Source organism: Falco punctatus (genome assembly GCF_963210335.1).
Source record: "Falco punctatus genome assembly, chromosome: 14".
NCBI classification, from domain to species: Eukaryota; Metazoa; Chordata; class Aves; order Falconiformes; family Falconidae; genus Falco; species Falco punctatus.
Window position 1 is genome coordinate 23,029,037 of NC_137594.1, and position 18,101 is coordinate 23,047,137.

The following is an 18,101-nucleotide window of genomic DNA, read 5'->3' on the forward strand; positions in this document are numbered from 1 at the left end:
TTCTCTAGATTGAGTCATTGGTCTGGACTGAGTGTGTATAGACAAAATTAGATTTAATTTCTATACTACAGGTTTTCAGACTGTGATCTGTATTTTATGTGTAAAGCATAGAACCGTCTAAAATATGACCAGCACTTCCATAGAGGGAAGGTATTTTTGATCACGAAACTATAGAATTACTATGCTGTCAAGCAGAAATATGTTTATTAAGGCTTTAATTACCAGGACAATTACGGAACTGTCATTTCTATTAATGACTTGCAATAGGACTCTTGGGGCTTGAACACTTACTGCACACTAAATGACATTTGTCCTAGCAGTTCTAACTGCATTAAGTTGTTTAAATCTTTTGTCACTTGGGTAAACGGATCTCTGAACTGCTAGTCAGAGTTATTACAGGGTTGGCAGATTGATGGTATTGGCTGCTTCACAGAAAGTGTTGGGCCACACTTGATCCCATGTGTATGCTGAGGATGTGTAGAGCTGTTACTGTGTGATAACTGATGTACTGTAAAGTCAAGCCTGTCTTGCTTCCTGGTACTGTTTCTGTATGGTTCTCTTAAAAGCAGCTCTTCAAACTAAAGGAGGTAAAAGCCAAAGGCAGCTGAAAGTGCTGTGAAGTGGGGCACAGTTCAGTGTGCCTGATTGCCATGTAGATGACATAATGGAGGTGGTTATATTTTTCCTGCTTTAAGCTCAAGTCATAATTGATGTTTAAATCTGTATCCCCTTTCCCCTTAATTGCAACATACCAGGTGCTAAAACCATTGGGTTCAGACCTGGAGCTGTAGGGACATGGATCACATCCTGTTGACTTGCAGTTGGTGTGCTCTCACAGTAACGAACCTCTGGGATTTCTCCTTCCCAGATCAGCACTGAAGTGCTCCTGGAGGCTCCATGCTGGATGCTCATAATTGTATGGTGATTTTTCTCCAGGCTAAGAGTGTATGCATATGCAGGCTGTTAGGCTAATGTGTGCCATTGCAGTGGCAGCTATTATATATGAATGTAAGCTGGAGTGGTTTTTGTACAGCAGCATTCCTCTGCTGAGTATTGATCACAGTTTGTGGAGTGAAAAAAAGCCCAACCCTTGGCTCCATTAGAGTGCTGCTGAAAATGAATCTGAGACAGTAGATGTCAGCTGATAAAGCTCGGTTCTTTTTTTGCTTGACAGAACAGAGCAAAAGTTTCTTCTTACGTTGCCTCTGGATACTATCTATTCTTAACTACTTGTTCTTCTTCCAGCCTTCCATTAATACTACCAACATTGATACGCTGTTAGTAGCAACAGATCAAACTGAGAGAATTGTGGAACCTCCAGAAAATGTCCAGGAAAAAATTGCTTTCATCTTCAATAATCTGTCCCAGTCAAATATGACACAGAAGGCAAGTATGGAAGAACAGCAGTGAGATAACTTTTTTACTTCTGGAAATCCATTCTAAAGTGGTGGGTGATGATGTTTCTACAAAAATTCCAACTTGCAAAAAATTAGGAGGGTGCACGCTGTAAAGAAGTAGTAGCTTTCAACACTTTCTGCCTCAACCTGTTTGGAGATACAATTTTTCAGGGAAAGAAGAGGTGGATAAAGTATACTTGGTTTTAATCTTGCTTTCTCCTGCAACTTTCCTTGCTTCTGTATAGCCAGATCCTTTGTACTGAAGTATGTCCATAACGCTTTGCTTTCAGGAAAGCACTTCTAGCAGATGCCTAGCATAATTGCTGGACAGTCCTTTCTGATGTGTTTTTTCATTTGAAAGAACTGAAAAATATTACTGCAAGTTTCTGAAAAACATTAATGCACGTTTGAACATTCACATCACAAATGGGCTGGGTATCATTTAATAGTGCAAGGTTAGGCTGATGGACTTCTATATTTCAAGCTGAAATTCAGGGAGTTTTTTCTGAACTAGTGGAAATTGGCAGTACTGCTGCCACCTGTGCTATCTGCCTTGTGGATAGATGGCGTTCATGTAAGATACTGATACTTATTTTGCACTCAGCTGGTAAAAAGCTGAGAAGTAGGGGAAAGGTAAACTCTTATGCCTTGCTGATTTTTTTTGTTATGATTAAGTCCTTACTGGTTGACAAGATACTTGGATAAAGAGACACTGATTTCCAAGGATTTCTTTTTTAAACAAACCCCCCCCCTATGTTAGTGTTAAAAGTGGTTGACTGACCATGACTGTGGCTGTCAGAGCTGACCTCAGAAATTCTTGGTCATCTTCTCATGTCTTCTGTGCATACTTTTTCTTTGGTTGGAGATAGGTTGAAGAACTGAAGGAAACAGTGAAAGAAGAGTTCATGCCTTGGGTGTCACAGTATCTTGTGATGAAGAGAGTCAGTATTGAGCCTAATTTCCACAGCTTATATTCAAACTTCCTTGACACACTTAAGAATCCGGAGTTTAATAAAATGGTTTTGAATGAAACCTACAGAAATATCAAGGTGAGTAGTGCAAGTTTTCTAATACTTAGGTAGCTTTAAAGATTCAGGAGTGTGCTGTTCTCATGCTGTTTGCTTACTGTGTTGCTGATCTTCAAATACAGAATATCATTCAAAAATCTACTTGCTAGAATACAATTAAGCTAACAGGTTACCTTCATGAATACTAGGGTTTTTCTACTTTCAGTTAGGAATGTGCCAAAGACTTAATTCAGATTGTGTAATGAGAGGGCAAATCTGCATTTGAATTCATATATGTAGGTGGGCTCTTAAATCTGCGTGAAGCTTGCAAATTATAACCTAGGGGGAAATTGCTTATGGTCTAGTTCTTTTTGTGCAGGGAAAATATGTAGATAAGAAAACCACACTCTGCTGTTTTGTTGTTCAAATAAGAATGAAGAGAAGGGGATGGTTTAGAAAGTGGGTGTGTAACAACCAAAATTTACTAGAGGTCTAAGGAAATGTGAAGGGGAGGAGGAGGAGGGAGAAGCAGTAGCCCAGAAGAGATGAGCAGATGAAACAGGTTTGTCAAGCACTATTTTTAAACCTGTTGGTGGAATTTCCTGACCACCATGGGTTACGCTATAGTGCAAAAGAATCTCCTGGCTCTTTATAGCACAGCTGACCTTGCTCTGTTCAGCTGATGCTACTCTGAAACAAGGAACAGAAGTCACAGCAGAATACTTGGACACAATTTAAGTCTTGAAATGAGAGTTGAGTGTTTCCCAAGAAGTGCAAACTGTTGCCTTCAGGTCTGTGATGAAGCATTAAGAGGAATATTGCCTTTGCAAGTTATACTTCACTAAGTGAGTAGTCATAACAGTTTTGACAGAATAAGTGGTGAGGTCTGGGAAAGTTTAATCCTCTTTTTCTTTTTAATAGTCTTGAGAGAAAGGAGTTTTGAAATTGTTACAGGTCGCTGCCTTCTAGTGAAGGCTGCTCTTGAGACTATCTAATGTGACTGAAGCTCAGAACTTAATGTTCTAAAACTTACAGTCTTCATTCAGATCAGTTGTTGGATTTGGTTTTCAGTCTCACTACCTTCTAGCTGTTGCTTGAGTTGCTTTTCTTGGTTTTTTTCATTAGGTACTACTGACATCAGATAAAGCTGCAGCCAACTTCTCAGACCGTTCCTTGTTAAAGAACCTTGGTCACTGGCTGGGAATGATTACGCTGGCTAAAAATAAGCCTATCTTGCACACGGTGAGCTTCTGTCCTTACAGATTTGTTGAGCATGAATTGGTATGCTGTTACGAGGTAGCATAGGATGTTTGGGAAATGTTATCACCTTACTGGTGCCTCTTTTGTGTGCGAAGTACAAAGTATGATTCCACAGTTGGTCATTAATTTAAGGCTTCTAAATATTTTTTATATGAGAAGAGTTAGTAATTCTTGCCAAAATAAACGTCTCTTGTAAAATTGTATATCTGTAAATACGTGTTCAGAAAGTAACTGCTGCTTAGCAGTCAGTAAAATTCAAGGACTCTCTTGGCTTAACCTGGCCTTTATGTCCTATAAGGAAATAGTGTGTAAGTAGAATTTTTGTAGTGTGCTTGCTGTTTTCTCCATCCTCTTCCCCTTTTCAATTGTTGATGGTATTTTTCAGGATTTGGATGTGAAATCACTACTACTGGAAGCATACGTTAAGGGACAGCAGGAATTGCTTTATGTAGTTCCATTTGTTGCCAAAGTCTTAGAATCCAGTGTCAGGAGTGTGGTAAGTGACTTGAACAATAACTTCTGTCAGCAAAAAGTGGCAAAATCAGTATTGCAGAAAGTAATTAGCTTTTTTCACAAATTGAAAATGGAATTAATTTCATGGAGGGAATGAAAAGGGGTGTAAGGACTTAGGGAGTGAGGTTTTGGGAAAAGTACATGGCCCATGCATTTTTGCAGTCTAAATAGGTGGTGTCAGCTGAACTGTACTGTGGTATCCCCGATCAGAACTCTGTTGAGAAAAGGAAAGGGTGCTACTGAAGATGTGCTAGGATATATTCTTCACTATTTCTTTTAAATTCCTCCTACTCCTCTTTGTCAGTTCCTCTTGACAGAACTGATCTCTTGAAAGGACCAGGTCATTGTATTTCCAGTTCAATGGTCAGCTAGCTTCCTAATCCATTTCCAGTCAAACAATAGTAATTTTAACCCTAATTGCAGCTGTACAAACTTTTCCACAGCTGTATGCACACATAGCTGTTCATCTTTCAAAATTTTCCAGTCATAAGTTATCTAGATGGTTCAAGAAGTCTATATAATACTGCTTTCCTCTTTCTCTTGTAGGTCTTCAGGCCTCCAAACCCATGGACAATGGCCATTATGAATGTTTTAGCTGAGCTACATCAAGAACACGATCTAAAAGTAAACTTCTATTTTTCTTTTCTATACCTACTGAATATGAGATTTTCTTGACATACCAGTCAAGAAGGATGTTGTGAAAGACCAAATTTCACTACTTATGGGGAGAATTGGGCATTGCTTAATTTGATAGAACTTGGATGGAACTTTTCTCGTGTGAGGTCAGCATGCAAGATACTTGTCTAATCCTTAGTCACTATTAAAGTCTCTAAAAGGCATGGGGTTAAGAATGGGAAGCTTGGGAGTCCAGTGGCCCAGTAAATGTTTCGGGTATTTTCCTTGTCACATAACCTAAACTAGAATTGTTGTGCAGCTGAATCTGAAGTTTGAGATTGAGGTGCTCTGCAAGAATCTTGCACTAGACATCAATGAGCTGAAACCTGGAAGTCTCCTGAAAGATAAGGATCGTCTGAAAAATCTGGATGAACAGCTGTCTGCTCCAAAGAAGGATGTGAAGCAGTCAGAAGAGCTGCCACCCATCACAACAACTAGTAAGTCCATTTCATATAAAATCCAGACCCACACTACAGAAGTTCAAGTAAGATGGGTTATGCTATTGCAAAGAAGAATGTGAAGCTACATACGCTGTTGTTAACATTGCTGAATGCTTGGGAGCACTTGAATAATTTTGTAGTAGAAGTAGGTGTACAGAGTTTGGAGATGGGACAGGAATGGAAGCCATCCAGAGAGCTAAATCTACATATGCTGTGTGTAGCTGCTACTTAAAAGGGAGTGAAGCAGGATGAACAAGACATGGGGGCTAAACTGTGTCATAACACACATCTCTGATGAGGCTGGTTTGGTACAAATCGTTGGGAAAAGAGAATAAAAATGGCTTGATAAGCCTAGGAGGCTTCATGATCAGACTGCAAAACCTTTGTTTCTTGGTCACTTGCTGGTTTAAGTGACAGTTATATGCTTCCAGTGTAAGTATTTGCTTTTCGGTAATGGTTCAATACAAACACTCTTGTATTCCACAGCTGCTTCTACAACTCCAGCTACCAGCACCACTTGTACAGCCACGGTTCCTCCACAGCCCCAGTACAGTTATCACGACATCAATGTCTATTCTTTAGGAGGGTTGGCTCCACATATTACCTTAAATCCAACGGTAAGTTTTAGACCTGGTTTGTTTTGCTAAAAGAATTCTTGCCACCAGTGTTGGCACAGATCTCAGCTGGTGGGAGCAGCATTTTGTAAGTTGAAGTTACTGAAGAGCCAGTTCTCAAAAGCAATGGGGAGAGTGAATGCTAACAAGTAATCAAATGGAGGACTTCAGGGGTCATTAGTCATTGCATTAGGAATGTTAGATGGTCAAGTGATCTTCACTGTGACATGAGTAACCAATTAATTTCTGGCAATAAGTGTCAGTTGGGATAGTTGCTGTTGGGACTTAAGTTTATAAGGAGCTTCTGTACTCCAGTCAGCAGCTTAGCTCCTAAGTTAGTCTGCCCATCGTGTTCAACTGAGACTTTGGAAGAAAAATGGTTGTGTCTCAGTTTCAGAATTGCCAAACATTGTGATGGCTGCACATGGAACGCAGGAGTACTGCGCTGTAGTCGAGCTGTAACAGTAAGCTTAATTGTTCAGAAAGCGTAAATGTCTAGGGTAGATGGGATTCTAGTTTACTTTATTCTCACTTAACTTTCCCTACTCCTCCTCCAGATTCCACTGTTTCAAGCCCACCCGCAGTTGAAGCAGTGTGTGCGGCAGGCGATCGAGCGAGCAGTGCAAGAGCTTGTCCACCCGGTGGTCGATCGATCCATTAAGATTGCCATGACTACTTGTGAGCAGATAGTCAGGAAGGATTTTGCACTGGATTCAGAGGAGTCACGAATGCGTGTGGCTGCACACCATATGATGCGGAACCTGACTGCTGGGATGGCCATGATTACCTGCAGGGAACCTTTGCTGATGAGCATAGCTACCAACTTGAAAAATAGTTTTGCTACTGCACTGAGGGTAAGAGTCGCATCATCTGAAGCTTATTTCTAGCTTCTAGGACTGTAGACATCCAGCATTAGCAAATAAGTGCTCCACACTGTTGACTTGTTGATTAATTACATAGCTTAACTAGCATGAAGGTTAGTTTAGTGGACAAAAGTCTCATGAGTCTTGCAGAATTACAGTGAAAAAACTGTGCTGAGATTACAGCTTCATGTCAAATATTTAAGCTTGTAAGGTGGATCTTACTATGTTGCACACAAACTTCTTGACTACCTTTTTTATTTTGCCCTGACATTATCTCCAGTTTGATCACATCATGAAAGCCTTTGAGTGCTTATCTTTCTGTGGGTTTTGAGGTAGGAAAGCTAGAGTGGGGAGGAATGAATTGATTCTGGGTCTTTGTGGTGATGTCTTGGATTGGTTCAGCATGCATGCTTCAGGCAGATTTTATTTTACTTGTTAGCAGTTACATAGTTGAGACTACTGTTCAGTTTCTGAATTCATTGAGTTTTCTAGAGGCTGTTTTCAGGTCTCTGTGGTGGGTTGACCTTGGCTGGACGCCAGGTGCCTACCAAACTGCTCTATCACAACCATCCTCAGCAGAACAGGGGAGAGAAAATAAGATGGAAAAAAATCCAACTTGTGGGTCAAGATAAAGACAATTTCATTAAAAGGTAGCAAAAGTCATGCACAAAACCCAAAAAAACAACTTCTCATCGGCAGGTGATGTTTGACCATTTACTGAAGCCCTTCTTCTCAGGATGTATAGCAGTTGCTCCAGAAGACAAATGTCATAAATAACAAATGCCTCCCCTTCCTCCTCCTTTCTCCTAGCTTTTAGAGCAGATGTCGTATGGTATGGAATATGCCATTGGACACTTTGGGCCAGCCATCCTGGTTATGTCCCTGTCCTGTCAGTCTGTGTGTCATCATCCCCAAGATTTTGCCTGCCCACAGCCCTACTGGTGCTGGTGGGGAGGCTGGAGACACAGCCTTGATGCTGTGTGAGCACTGCTCAGCAGCAGCCACAGCACTGGTGTGTTACCACCACCTTTCTAGCTACTGATACAAGCACAGCAGCACAAGGGCTGCCGGGGCTTAGCCAGGTGAAATACAGTCTCTTAGTGAACAAAGTTTCAGCTAAAGTGGTAGCTTTCCCTTCTTGATTAAGTAGAACAATTCACAAACTGCTGGGCAGAACAGCGGCTGCTACCCAGAGTACTTCCCGTGCTTACCGTCAGTGTTGGCAACTGACACAAGGCTGTCCTTTCAGGAATTAAAAAAAAATAAAAAAATTTAAGGAGTGCCTACCTGTTGCCTGTCGTCATTTCCCATCGGTGGCGAGCAATAGTGCAAAGGCCCTTTTGCATTGGGGTTTCTCTTGCATGGTAGCTGGCTCAAGGGCAGGATTTAATGGTCCAAAGGGAGCACAAAATGTGAGCAAGAACTGCATCTGCATGTATGGGATGGGTAGGACCATGGTGTAACTCCCAGGCCTCAGCTGCTGTTGACCCTTCGTATACAGAACTTCAAGTAACTTGATTGCAGAGATGAAGAGCAGGAAAAGCATACAAATACATCTTGTTCTGTCAGTCTTAAACACAAGGATGGGAGTGAACAGTTGTAGTGCTGCTTTGTGAATGTGTGAGCCGAGCTAGTGACCACTCTTCGCTGTGCTAATTATGATTCAGAGTTTGGATGTCAAGCTAATAACTGTAAGAGAAAGCATTGTTATCCTCTGTTTAATAAAAGGGGCACAGGTGCCCCTTTGGTATGCAGTTTTGCTGTGGTTCATCAGATAATTACTACGGTTCACGTAGGGAGGTAGTGGGAGAAATGCAGAAATGCAGGTTACCTTTTGGGTGGTACGAGAAGGTAGAGATGTGACTCCTGAGTTGTGGAGGCAGGGTGAACACAGACTGGTGTTCCAGCTGTGCCTATCGACCAAGGTATGATGTACCACTGAAGAACGTGCCTAAGCAACAGTTATTCCAGTTTTGTGGAAGACTTAGTGCTGTGTATTGCGGTGTTTGCAAAATGTCGTAAATGCTCTGAAAATCTAACACAGTAGTAGTTTTTCTTGTATTCCTGAAGATGTACAGCATTGATACAGGATCAGTTGTAATCGAAGGAAGTTCTCTTGAGGGGTAGTTGTAGAAACATTGAGTTGCAGAATGCTGTATGAGACATCTAAAAACTTGACATCTGGCTTACTGTATGAAGTGGGGTAACTATTTTATTTGAGAGAAGTAGTGTAGTACTCAGGAATTAATGAAAGAGGGGTAGATTGGAATGTTTGCTTTTATATGTGTATTCTATTTCCAGTGGGAGTTGCTGCTTTGCACCCTGGAAAGTAAGTCTGTCTGTTCAGGGTACTCATAAAGCAGAAAACTTGAACCAGAAAGGGAACCTGCTGAAAAAGGCCTAGGACTACTGTTTTGCATAATTATCGATGCACCTTTATATCTTCTGATTACAGCCTAGGAAGTGGAGAAACTTTTACGCTGTGATGAGAGGCTTGCTTTTCCTGCATTAGCTTCTGTTGTATGTGCATCGGTCTAAAGCAGGGCTTTATTTCTATGCCCTGGAGATAGGTTGGTGGAGAAGATGGAGCATCTCCAGCTGTTTTGTTCCTTGTTGAGAGTCTTCACTGTCATCTTGCCTACATGTTTTATTCAGAGCTATGCAAAATTAAATTTATTATTGTATGTTCTGTGCAAAGAGAGCACATTCCTAAGAGCATTCTTTTTTTATTGCTGATGTTCTGTAGAGGCAGTGGTGCTGGTTTTAAGGCCGGTGATATACTGGGAAAACGTACAGCCTTCACTGTTTGTTGTGGTTTTCAATAGGCAGCCTCCCCACAACAGAGGGACATGATGGAACAGGCAGCTGCCCAGTTAGCACAGGATAACTGTGAGCTAGCATGCTGCTTTATCCAGAAGACTGCTGTGGAAAAGGCAGGCCCCGAGATGGATAAGAGGCTGGCAACTGTAAGTATGGGACTGCTGTGTTTTAAATGTATTATAAGTGCTCATATACATCCAGACTCAGTCTAAAATTCAGTGTGGGTTTTGGGTGTTTTCCTCAGGAATTTGAGCTCAGAAAACATGCTAGACAAGAAGGTCGTCGGTACTGTGATCCTGTTGTGTTAACTTACCAGGCTGAGCGGATGCCGGAACAGATCAGGTTAAAGGTGAGGATATTAACTGAGCTTCGTTCTGATGCTGCTCTTCTCCACCTTCTGCTAAGTGGATGGCGCAGCTTCAGCTGAGCAATCCCCTATATTGTTAGTTTTGTCTAACAGTGCAACTGCTGTTAGCTTGATTAGTCATGAAATGCATGAATATGGTTTTCCAAAATGGGTGTTGATACAGTTTACTGCAATTGCTTGAGGACATTAGAAGTCCTCTCCCTTGTTCTGTGCTGTTCCTTTCACTGAAAGGCGACTGGTCTGTTTTGTTGTCTTGTCTCCTTTATATTTTCTTTTCTTAAAGGATATACCATGTGCTTTCAGAGTACTTCTCTTGTGCATCAGACATGCATGAAGCCATTATTCAGTTATTCCTGTTTCTGGGAATGTGAGTTGCAGTTGTAGAGCAAAATCCACCTGTTAGGAAGTGTGGCAGGAGGGAGAACCTCAGTGCACATCAGCTGATTCAAACTTCTTGATGTCTAGGCCTCTGTTTAAGAATGTGACTGAGCAAGTTACCTGTTACATAAACTGCCCTCATTTGACTGCCACAGCACTTAACGAACTTAATGTTCTTTTCCTTGCAAAGGTTGGAGGTGTGGACCCAAAACAGCTGGCTGTTTATGAAGAGTTTGCACGCAATGTCCCTGGCTTCTTGCCTACCAATGACTTAACTCAGCCTACAGGATTCTTGGCTCAGCCTATGAAGGTAGAGATTTCTGAATTAATCTGCTTGAGAGTACTATAGCACTTTTGGTGAATGTGGCGGAACTTTCATCCTTTGCTAGAAAACTAGTAAGAATCAAACATTTGTATTGCTTGGGAATAGTGATTGAAAGTTGTGTTCATTTCAATGTCAAACTAATGGCAACATCGCTTATATCGAGTCCTTGGGGATTTGTAACCCAAACTGAGATGAGATCTGCAAGTTATAATGCCTATGTGTAGCTCTAGCAGCAGCGAAATATTTTATTCAAATCTCAGATTACTTCTGCAGGAAGATTGTGGATGGCAAGCATGGATTTTGAGACAATGAACAGGTTTTTTTATGCATACTTGGTCTTAAGGACTGCAGGAATTGCTTGCTGGTTATTTCCATAGCTTAATCGGCTCATATTTGTGTATTTAAAATGCCAGCTTAAATAACCACAGTACTGTAGAAGTTTAAATTCCAGATGATATGATTTCTGAAGCAGAAGAGCCAATCAGTTTCACAAATGTAATCCTTGCAAAAATCATTCATTCCCACTTTCTCTTAAGCAGCAAGCTTGGGCTACAGATGATGTAGCACAAATCTATGACAAATGTATGACAGAACTGGAGCAGCACCTGCAGTCCATTCCGCACACCCTGGCCATGAATCCTCAAGCTCAAGCGTTGCGCAGCCTCTTGGAGGCAGTGGTGGTGGCTCGTAACTCCCGTGATGCTATTGCTGCACTTGGACTACTGCAGAAGGTGAGTGTTAACAACTCTTCTCCTGTAACAACTTGCCTAGAGTTTATTACTCATCTGGTTTGTGAACTGTCTTGCTGGTGACTGTGTATCTTCATGCATCCTGTGGAACTTGCTCGGTGAACAATACTGTACAACTGCTATCTTTGGAAATTCGGTAAATAAAATTAGAGGGCTGTGTTGTTCACTTGGTTTGTTGTACTCCCAGTGGCCACACTGCTGTGGAAGAAAGCAGGTAGAGAATCCTAGGGCTTAGGGGAGTTTTGTTCAGATGTGGCAAGTAGAGAGCTGTTGCACTCCAGAATGGTCTTTGATTTCAGGATGACTTGTAGGCTAAGACAATGTTTGAACTGCCCTTGTAGGTAGATAGTATTGAGCGTAGTCCTGGATTTAGTGGCACACCTGGGGATTATATTTTGCAGTAACTGATAAATTAGTATGCATGGTGGGTTGACCCTGGCCAATAGCCAAGCATCCATCCAGCTCATTGCTCATTCTGCTTTCCTGCAGGACAGGGAGAAAAGAAGAGGGAAAGCAAGATGACTTGTTCATTCAGATTCTGATAGTTTGCTATGGAAAGCAAAAGCTCTGTGCACAAATGAATTAAAAAAATAAACCAAAATGACTGCTTCCCATCAGCATGCAGGTGTCTAGCCAGTGCTTAGAAAGCAGGGCTTCAGCATTTGCTTGGGAAGGCAAACATTATTATGAATGCCCCTTTCATCCTCCTTTCCCTGAGCTTTTATTGCTGAGCATGATGTCATACGATATGGAATATTCCTTTATTGTTTGGGTCAGCTGTCCTGGCTGTGCTGCTTCCCAACCTCTTGCTGATCCCCAGCCTACCCACTGGTGGGGGAGGCAGAGCAGGAAGATAGTCTTAATGCTGTGCAAGTGCTGTTCAGCAACTAGTGAAATGCTGGTGTGTTGTCAAACACTGTTTCAGCGCACATCCAAAGCTCAGCGCCATATGGGCTGCTACAAAGAAAATTAACTCCATCCCAGCCAAAACTATAGACTATACCAGGTGGGGAGTGTTGCAGCAGGCTCTGTGAGCTTAGCTGGTGTCAGTGCCTGTGTAGTAGTGCAGAGTGTAGTGACGATGTGGAGAAAAATCCATTTGAGTATAGTGGAAGGATCCAAGAACAGTGGCAAAACAAAAGTAGCTGAAAGCTAGAAGGAAAGTCTTTGTTCTTGACAGATAGTGCTGTTGAAGGATCCAGGCCTGATTAGGACTTGACTAGGTAAATTGGACTGCCACTGTAAGACTCCTTCCCTTTGCTATAGACCAGTACAGATGCATCTGAGTGCTGCAGCTCTTTTTCTAAAGAACCTGATAGCTGACCTCTGGCAGGTCTGTAAATTTTCTTTCATGTAGTTTTTCATGACTCGTATGCAGAATTGCTTGTGAGGAGGCACTGAATTACGGAAGCATGAACGAATGCAGTCTTTCATACAGTTTGGTGTGTGTATATAAAGCCAGTGGGGTGTAGAGAGACCATAGGCTTGATTGTGGTAGGACAGCTGTGTACCGTGAATGTGTAGATGCCATAGTAGCTGGTAAAATCCCACACAGATTTATCGAAGAGCATGATAACTGATTCAGTTTTTGCATGTCTGCTGAGTCTTCTGGTGTTAACTCTTGCTGATGTAATTTGCAGAAGATTTGGAAGAGGACTTGTTTTTTCCTCTGCTAACAGGTTGCATCTGTTCTAGGCTGTAGAGGGCTTACTGGATGCCACCAGTGGGGCAGATGCTGACCTTCTGCTTCGCTATCGTGAGTGTCATCTGCTTGTGCTGAAGGCTCTGCAGGATGGCCGTGCATATGGATCTCCATGGTGTAATAAACAGATTACTAGGTCAGTTATGAGACAACAGGAATATTAAAGTAGCTTTCATCACCTTTTGGGAGTTACTGTGTTACTCTGAATCACTTGCCAGTTAATATTTTGCATTGCTTCAATTTGGACAGACAAAATAACTAGCTCTTGTCAAAAGCAACTAGATCTTCTGATAATGCTGCTTCATCCTAGAACATGATGGGTATCTTTAGTGGAATTAGGCATTAGAGATGATCTGGGGGTCTCTTCCTCACTTTATAGAGAATGTCTCTATACGCTGTCACAAATGATATGACATGGCATATGCCTGCAGCAGAAGCACTAGTGCTTCATCTAGGCAGACGTGCCACTTTGTCCTTAGAAGAAAGGCTTCTTATACTTCATCAACTGAATCTTCATCAACATCAATCTTGACGGGCTGTTGGACCAGTTGTGCAGGGCAACAAATGCTTGAGGCTGATAACTGTTCTGAACAAAAACATTACCTTAGAGAATGCTCTACAAGAAGCATCTGTTGGAGCTAAGTGATGAATCACAGTGAATGGCAGTTTCTTAAGTGTTAGATTTAAGTTGCTTCACTTCAATTGTGTTTAAGTACACTTTTTAAAAGTAGTTCAATCCTTCAGGTGCCTGATTGAATGCAGAGATGAATATAAGTACAACGTGGAAGCTGTGGAGCTGCTAATCCGCAATCACCTTGTTAACATGCAGCAGTATGACCTTCACTTGGCTCAGGTAAAGAGAACAGAGATCCTGCTCTTTGGAGAAAAGTTATGGTCAGTCCACTGTAAGACTCATGGTTGAACTTTCATTTTTAATTGCCTTTTTCATGTTGACAGTCAATGGAGAATGGTTTGAACTACATGGCAGTGGCATTTGCCATGCAGTTGGTAAAGATCCTGTTGGTGGATGAGAGAAGTGTTGCTCACGTAACAGAGGCAGATCTGTTTCACACCATTGAGACACTCATGAGGATTAATGCTCATTCCAGAGGAAACGCCCCGGAAGGGTGAGATTGAAATACTGTGCAATATATTACTTCTCTCGTGCTCGCTTATGATTAGAACTTTATATAGGCAATGTCTCACATCATTCAATCATACAGTGTTAAACTTTAGGGCTGCAATCCTGTGTAAGTTTAAACTGTCACTCTGATGTAATGATGCTGATTTTATGCCAAAATACAGGCAGTTGCAGTATAATGGCAAACTGAATGCTTTAGCAGGAAAATCTTTGCACTATGCTCCAAAAATACCATGGTACCATGCGAGAAGCTTGCTTGAGTTCCTACTTTATCTGAAATTTAGGCAGTATTCTTACCTGTTTAAATTGTAACTAACTAGGTGTTAAAATCTTAATCAAAAGCAATTCATCAAATCAGACAATCCTTTCTGGTTTTTTAGACAATTTTGTTTAGAAGCAATCATCCACCGATCTCACGTGGCTTATGTATCCATGAGCAGATAATTGGGTAGCAAATGTGACAGCATCTGGCAATACCTATGGGACTTGCAGGCCTCTTAGTAATAGGGTGGAAGCAGCTGCTGCTGGATTTGAGAAAGACATGGATTGGAGCTTGGAGAACTCCTGGATTACTGTGAGAGCAATCAGCAGCTGGCTGGTGGTGGTGACAGCGGCTGCCACTACCAACACAACTGCTAGTGGGAGGTCCCAAAACTGAATTCCTTTTGTCTGCAGTTGGTGTGGGTAGACTGTCGTTGCTGTATGACTTGAATTTCACTGCAGCAAAATCTAGTGCCCCAAGTCAGGCTGTTCAGCACTGGCGTCTCACTGTCTCGGAGCATTTTAGGGCTTCCGAAGTCTGCAAAGTGAAGCTATTTCCAGTACTTGCGTTGCTTTGTTGCAGCACATTTACTGCATGAATTGGAGTGGAACTTCAAAGTTGGTGTGACTTCAGTGTTCCTTCTTTCATCATAAATGCATCTGCTTTTCTGGTGAGGACTGGAAGATAGGAAGACTTAGCATAAGAAATAATTTGCTTGCTTTCAGCTATGTTGACTGAGCTTCCAGTTCTTCCAGCACGGGGAGGAGAAATTCTAACCCAGCTCTTGCTCTGGTTTCTTGTATTAGATTACCTCAGCTGATGGAAGTGGTCCGGTCAAACTATGAAGCAATGATTGATCGTGCTCATGGAGGTCCCAATTTCATGATGCATTCAGGAATTTCTCAAGCCTCTGAGTATGATGATCCTCCAGGTCTGAGGGAGAAGGCAGAATACCTCCTGAGGGAGTGGGTGAACCTCTACCATTCCGCTGCAGCGGGCCGTGACAGTACCAAAGCATTCTCTGCGTTTGTTGGACAGGTAGAGCTTTTGGAAAGAAAGGTGCTTTTTATTCAACATAAGTAGGGTGTGATGCCCTCCATTTTTAAAGCAGTGTTATAACCCATGTTAGGCATCCTTTTGAAACTTACAGGTGTATAGCAGTTGACTAACAAAATTTTGTCTGGTTTTGATGTTAAAGTTCTGTAGAAACCCTTATCCTTCACCAAATCACGTTCTTCAGCTACTGTAGGAACAAGCTGTCAGTTCAGATCATGAGTTTTGGGATAGGTTTGGTGGGAAGAGAACTTCAGCTGAGTGCGCTGTTGGGAATAGTTCTGACATGCTCTATGTAATGAAGCTTGACTAGTGGTGCTCCTTACGGGTAACAGTAAAAGCTCTTGACAGCCTACAGGAGGAAATGTCTTGGAGATGTGGGTGAATTGTTTTGGACCATGTGAGCAATGGAATCCTTTTTCTAACTGGAACCATTAGAATGAAGAAAAACTGGCAACTTTATTAGCTAAAGTGGTGTCTAGATTTAAACAGCTTCCAGCGCTTCAGGGCAGCTTAACAGGGGTTACAAACAGCACACGTCTGCCTTCAAGTATGATTGAGAAGAGAGATGCCCTTAGTAGCCCAGCATGTGTGGCAACAAACTCCTGAATCTGCAGTCATCTTCCTCAAACTGTGTTTCTGGCAGCTTCTTGACTGTGGCTGCAAGGAAGCTGCTGATTTAGTCTATTTGTATTGTGTTCTCTTAAAATACCTGTGTTAATACCACAGAGATGCTACAGATTTTGCAGCTACTAAGGAAAAGAAGTTCAAGCTACAAAGTATGCATAAAGATCTTGACTGATGCAGTGATTTTTCATGCAACTTTAGTGTCCTTGTGTACTGGCTTGTAGCCATCTTTGTTTTGGTTAGGCTTCTACTGTACAGCATCTTTTTGAATGATATTAACAGGTCTTGTGTTAAACACACTTTTTTTAAAAAATAACTTACCTCTTCACGTGCCCTTACTTATTTTTAATACCTTAAAGTATTCTTAGAAAGTGTACTTTGGTGTAGTACACTCATACTCAATGCACTTTTGACGTGATTCACGTTTACCACACTTGTTTGCTTACCTTTTTGTTCACATTTGATCAATTTGAAATAGCAATTGAAATATATCAAAGTGCAGTGGTTTGTGTTGGTTTTTTTCTGTTACAGGTTTTAGCCATGGGTTTTAAAGGAGTATTTTGTAATAACTGTATTAAAAAGGTTTTATTACTGAACTTAAGTGATTGTAATTTTGGCTGCTTGAATTAAGCGTTGCTTTCTTTCCACTGGCCTTTAGGACAAGGAGCATAGAACTTTGAAGGCAGATAAATGTATTTCTTTAAAAAAAACAAACAAACAAACATTTGTCCAGAACTGCTGGAAGTTACCAAAGAGTTAGTGATCATGGTGTTTATATAGTTTAATGTCTGTGCAGGAGTTTAGAAGTTACATGCTTTTTCAAAACCCAGAGGTTTCCTGCACTGTAATTGGTTTCATTTTGATGGCTTTGATACTGTGGATAATAAATGAAAGTACGTCTCTTTTTGTATGTATATTATGAAAAATACTACCCCAATGCAAACCAAAAAAGCCCACACCAGTCTTTCTGTGCATGCGATGTTCCTGTAAGGAGAATTTACCATTCGGATGCAGTTGGCTTCTACAGAATGTTGCTGCAAAGTAGTGATGGTTCTGAGCTAGTAGCACAAGGTCTGCCCTTCCCAGAGCTTGTACCCGCTGTGTGGGCTCCAAAAGGCCCGACAAACTGAACTGCTTCTGCCTCTTGCTGTCCTTCATGCAAGGTGGAGTGGTGGTGGCAGAACTAATACTAAAACAGCCTCCTCAGCTATGCTGATGCTTGAAAAGAAGTAGGATCAAAAGACTGGGAGTAAATGTACTAAAATTGTGTTGTCATCCTCAAACTACTTTGAAAATATTAATCTTGTGGAAAAGTAGCACAGAGATCTTGCTACTCATCTCTTGAAAGTGTGCTAAAAATTGTGCCAGGCAAGGTGGGTGCTTTATAGAGTATGCGTTGTTTGAAATAAGTTGTAAAATGAACTTTCTGTGGTTACAGTTCTGAGGTTTTTTTCCTTTCCTGGGTAGATGCACCAGCAAGGAATCCTGAAGACAGATGACCTCATCACCCGCTTTTTCCGCCTTTGCACTGAAATGTGTGTTGAAATCAGCTATCGTGCTCAGGCTGAGCAACAGCATAATCCTGCTGCCAACCCCACTATGATTAGAGCCAAGTGCTACCACAATCTGGATGCCTTTGTGCGACTTATTGCACTGCTAGTGAAGCACTCTGGGGAGGCCACCAACACAGTTACAAAGATCAACCTCCTGAATAAGGTTGGGAACCCTTTTTGTACTTGTTGCATTTCAAGTGAATAAGCGAGTGTGCCTTTGCTGAGAACTGTGCAATGTAGACTTCAATACAGGCTGCTGCTGAAGAACCAGATGAGGCTTTTAATGGGTTGGTTTACTGAAATGATAAACTGTTGAGTGGAGCATCAGGATGCCAAGTGGCTTTCCTGTTCACAA

At 41.6% G+C, this 18,101-nt stretch overlaps 1 protein-coding gene across 8 annotated transcripts in view; it reads left to right on the top strand.

The window, feature by feature from the left end:
- CNOT1 (CCR4-NOT transcription complex subunit 1) overlaps nt 1-18,101 on the top strand; it is a 61,522-nt gene that overhangs the window by 36,689 nt on the left and 6,732 nt on the right. For 4 of the 8 annotated variants that reach the window (XM_080410905.1, XM_080410909.1, XM_080410908.1 and 1 more), the window contains exons 24-40: nt 1,246-1,386; nt 2,267-2,446; nt 3,530-3,646; nt 4,050-4,160; nt 4,724-4,801; nt 5,112-5,289; nt 5,779-5,909; nt 6,464-6,760; nt 9,595-9,735; nt 9,834-9,938; nt 10,525-10,644; nt 11,196-11,390; nt 13,104-13,246; nt 13,855-13,963; nt 14,068-14,237; nt 15,320-15,572; nt 17,661-17,909. In XM_080410905.1, coding sequence (XP_080267031.1) covers nt 1,246-1,386; nt 2,267-2,446; nt 3,530-3,646; nt 4,050-4,160; nt 4,724-4,801; nt 5,112-5,289; nt 5,779-5,909; nt 6,464-6,760; nt 9,595-9,735; nt 9,834-9,938; nt 10,525-10,644; nt 11,196-11,390; nt 13,104-13,246; nt 13,855-13,963; nt 14,068-14,237; nt 15,320-15,572; nt 17,661-17,909 — 2,718 coding nt within the window. The remainder of the gene's footprint in view (nt 1-1,245; nt 1,387-2,266; nt 2,447-3,529; nt 3,647-4,049; nt 4,161-4,723; nt 4,802-5,111; nt 5,290-5,778; nt 5,910-6,463; nt 6,761-9,594; nt 9,736-9,833; nt 9,939-10,524; nt 10,645-11,195; nt 11,391-13,103; nt 13,247-13,854; nt 13,964-14,067; nt 14,238-15,319; nt 15,573-17,660; nt 17,910-18,101) is intronic. The other 4 variants (XM_080410911.1, XM_080410912.1, XM_080410907.1 and 1 more) reach the window with 3 other exon arrangements.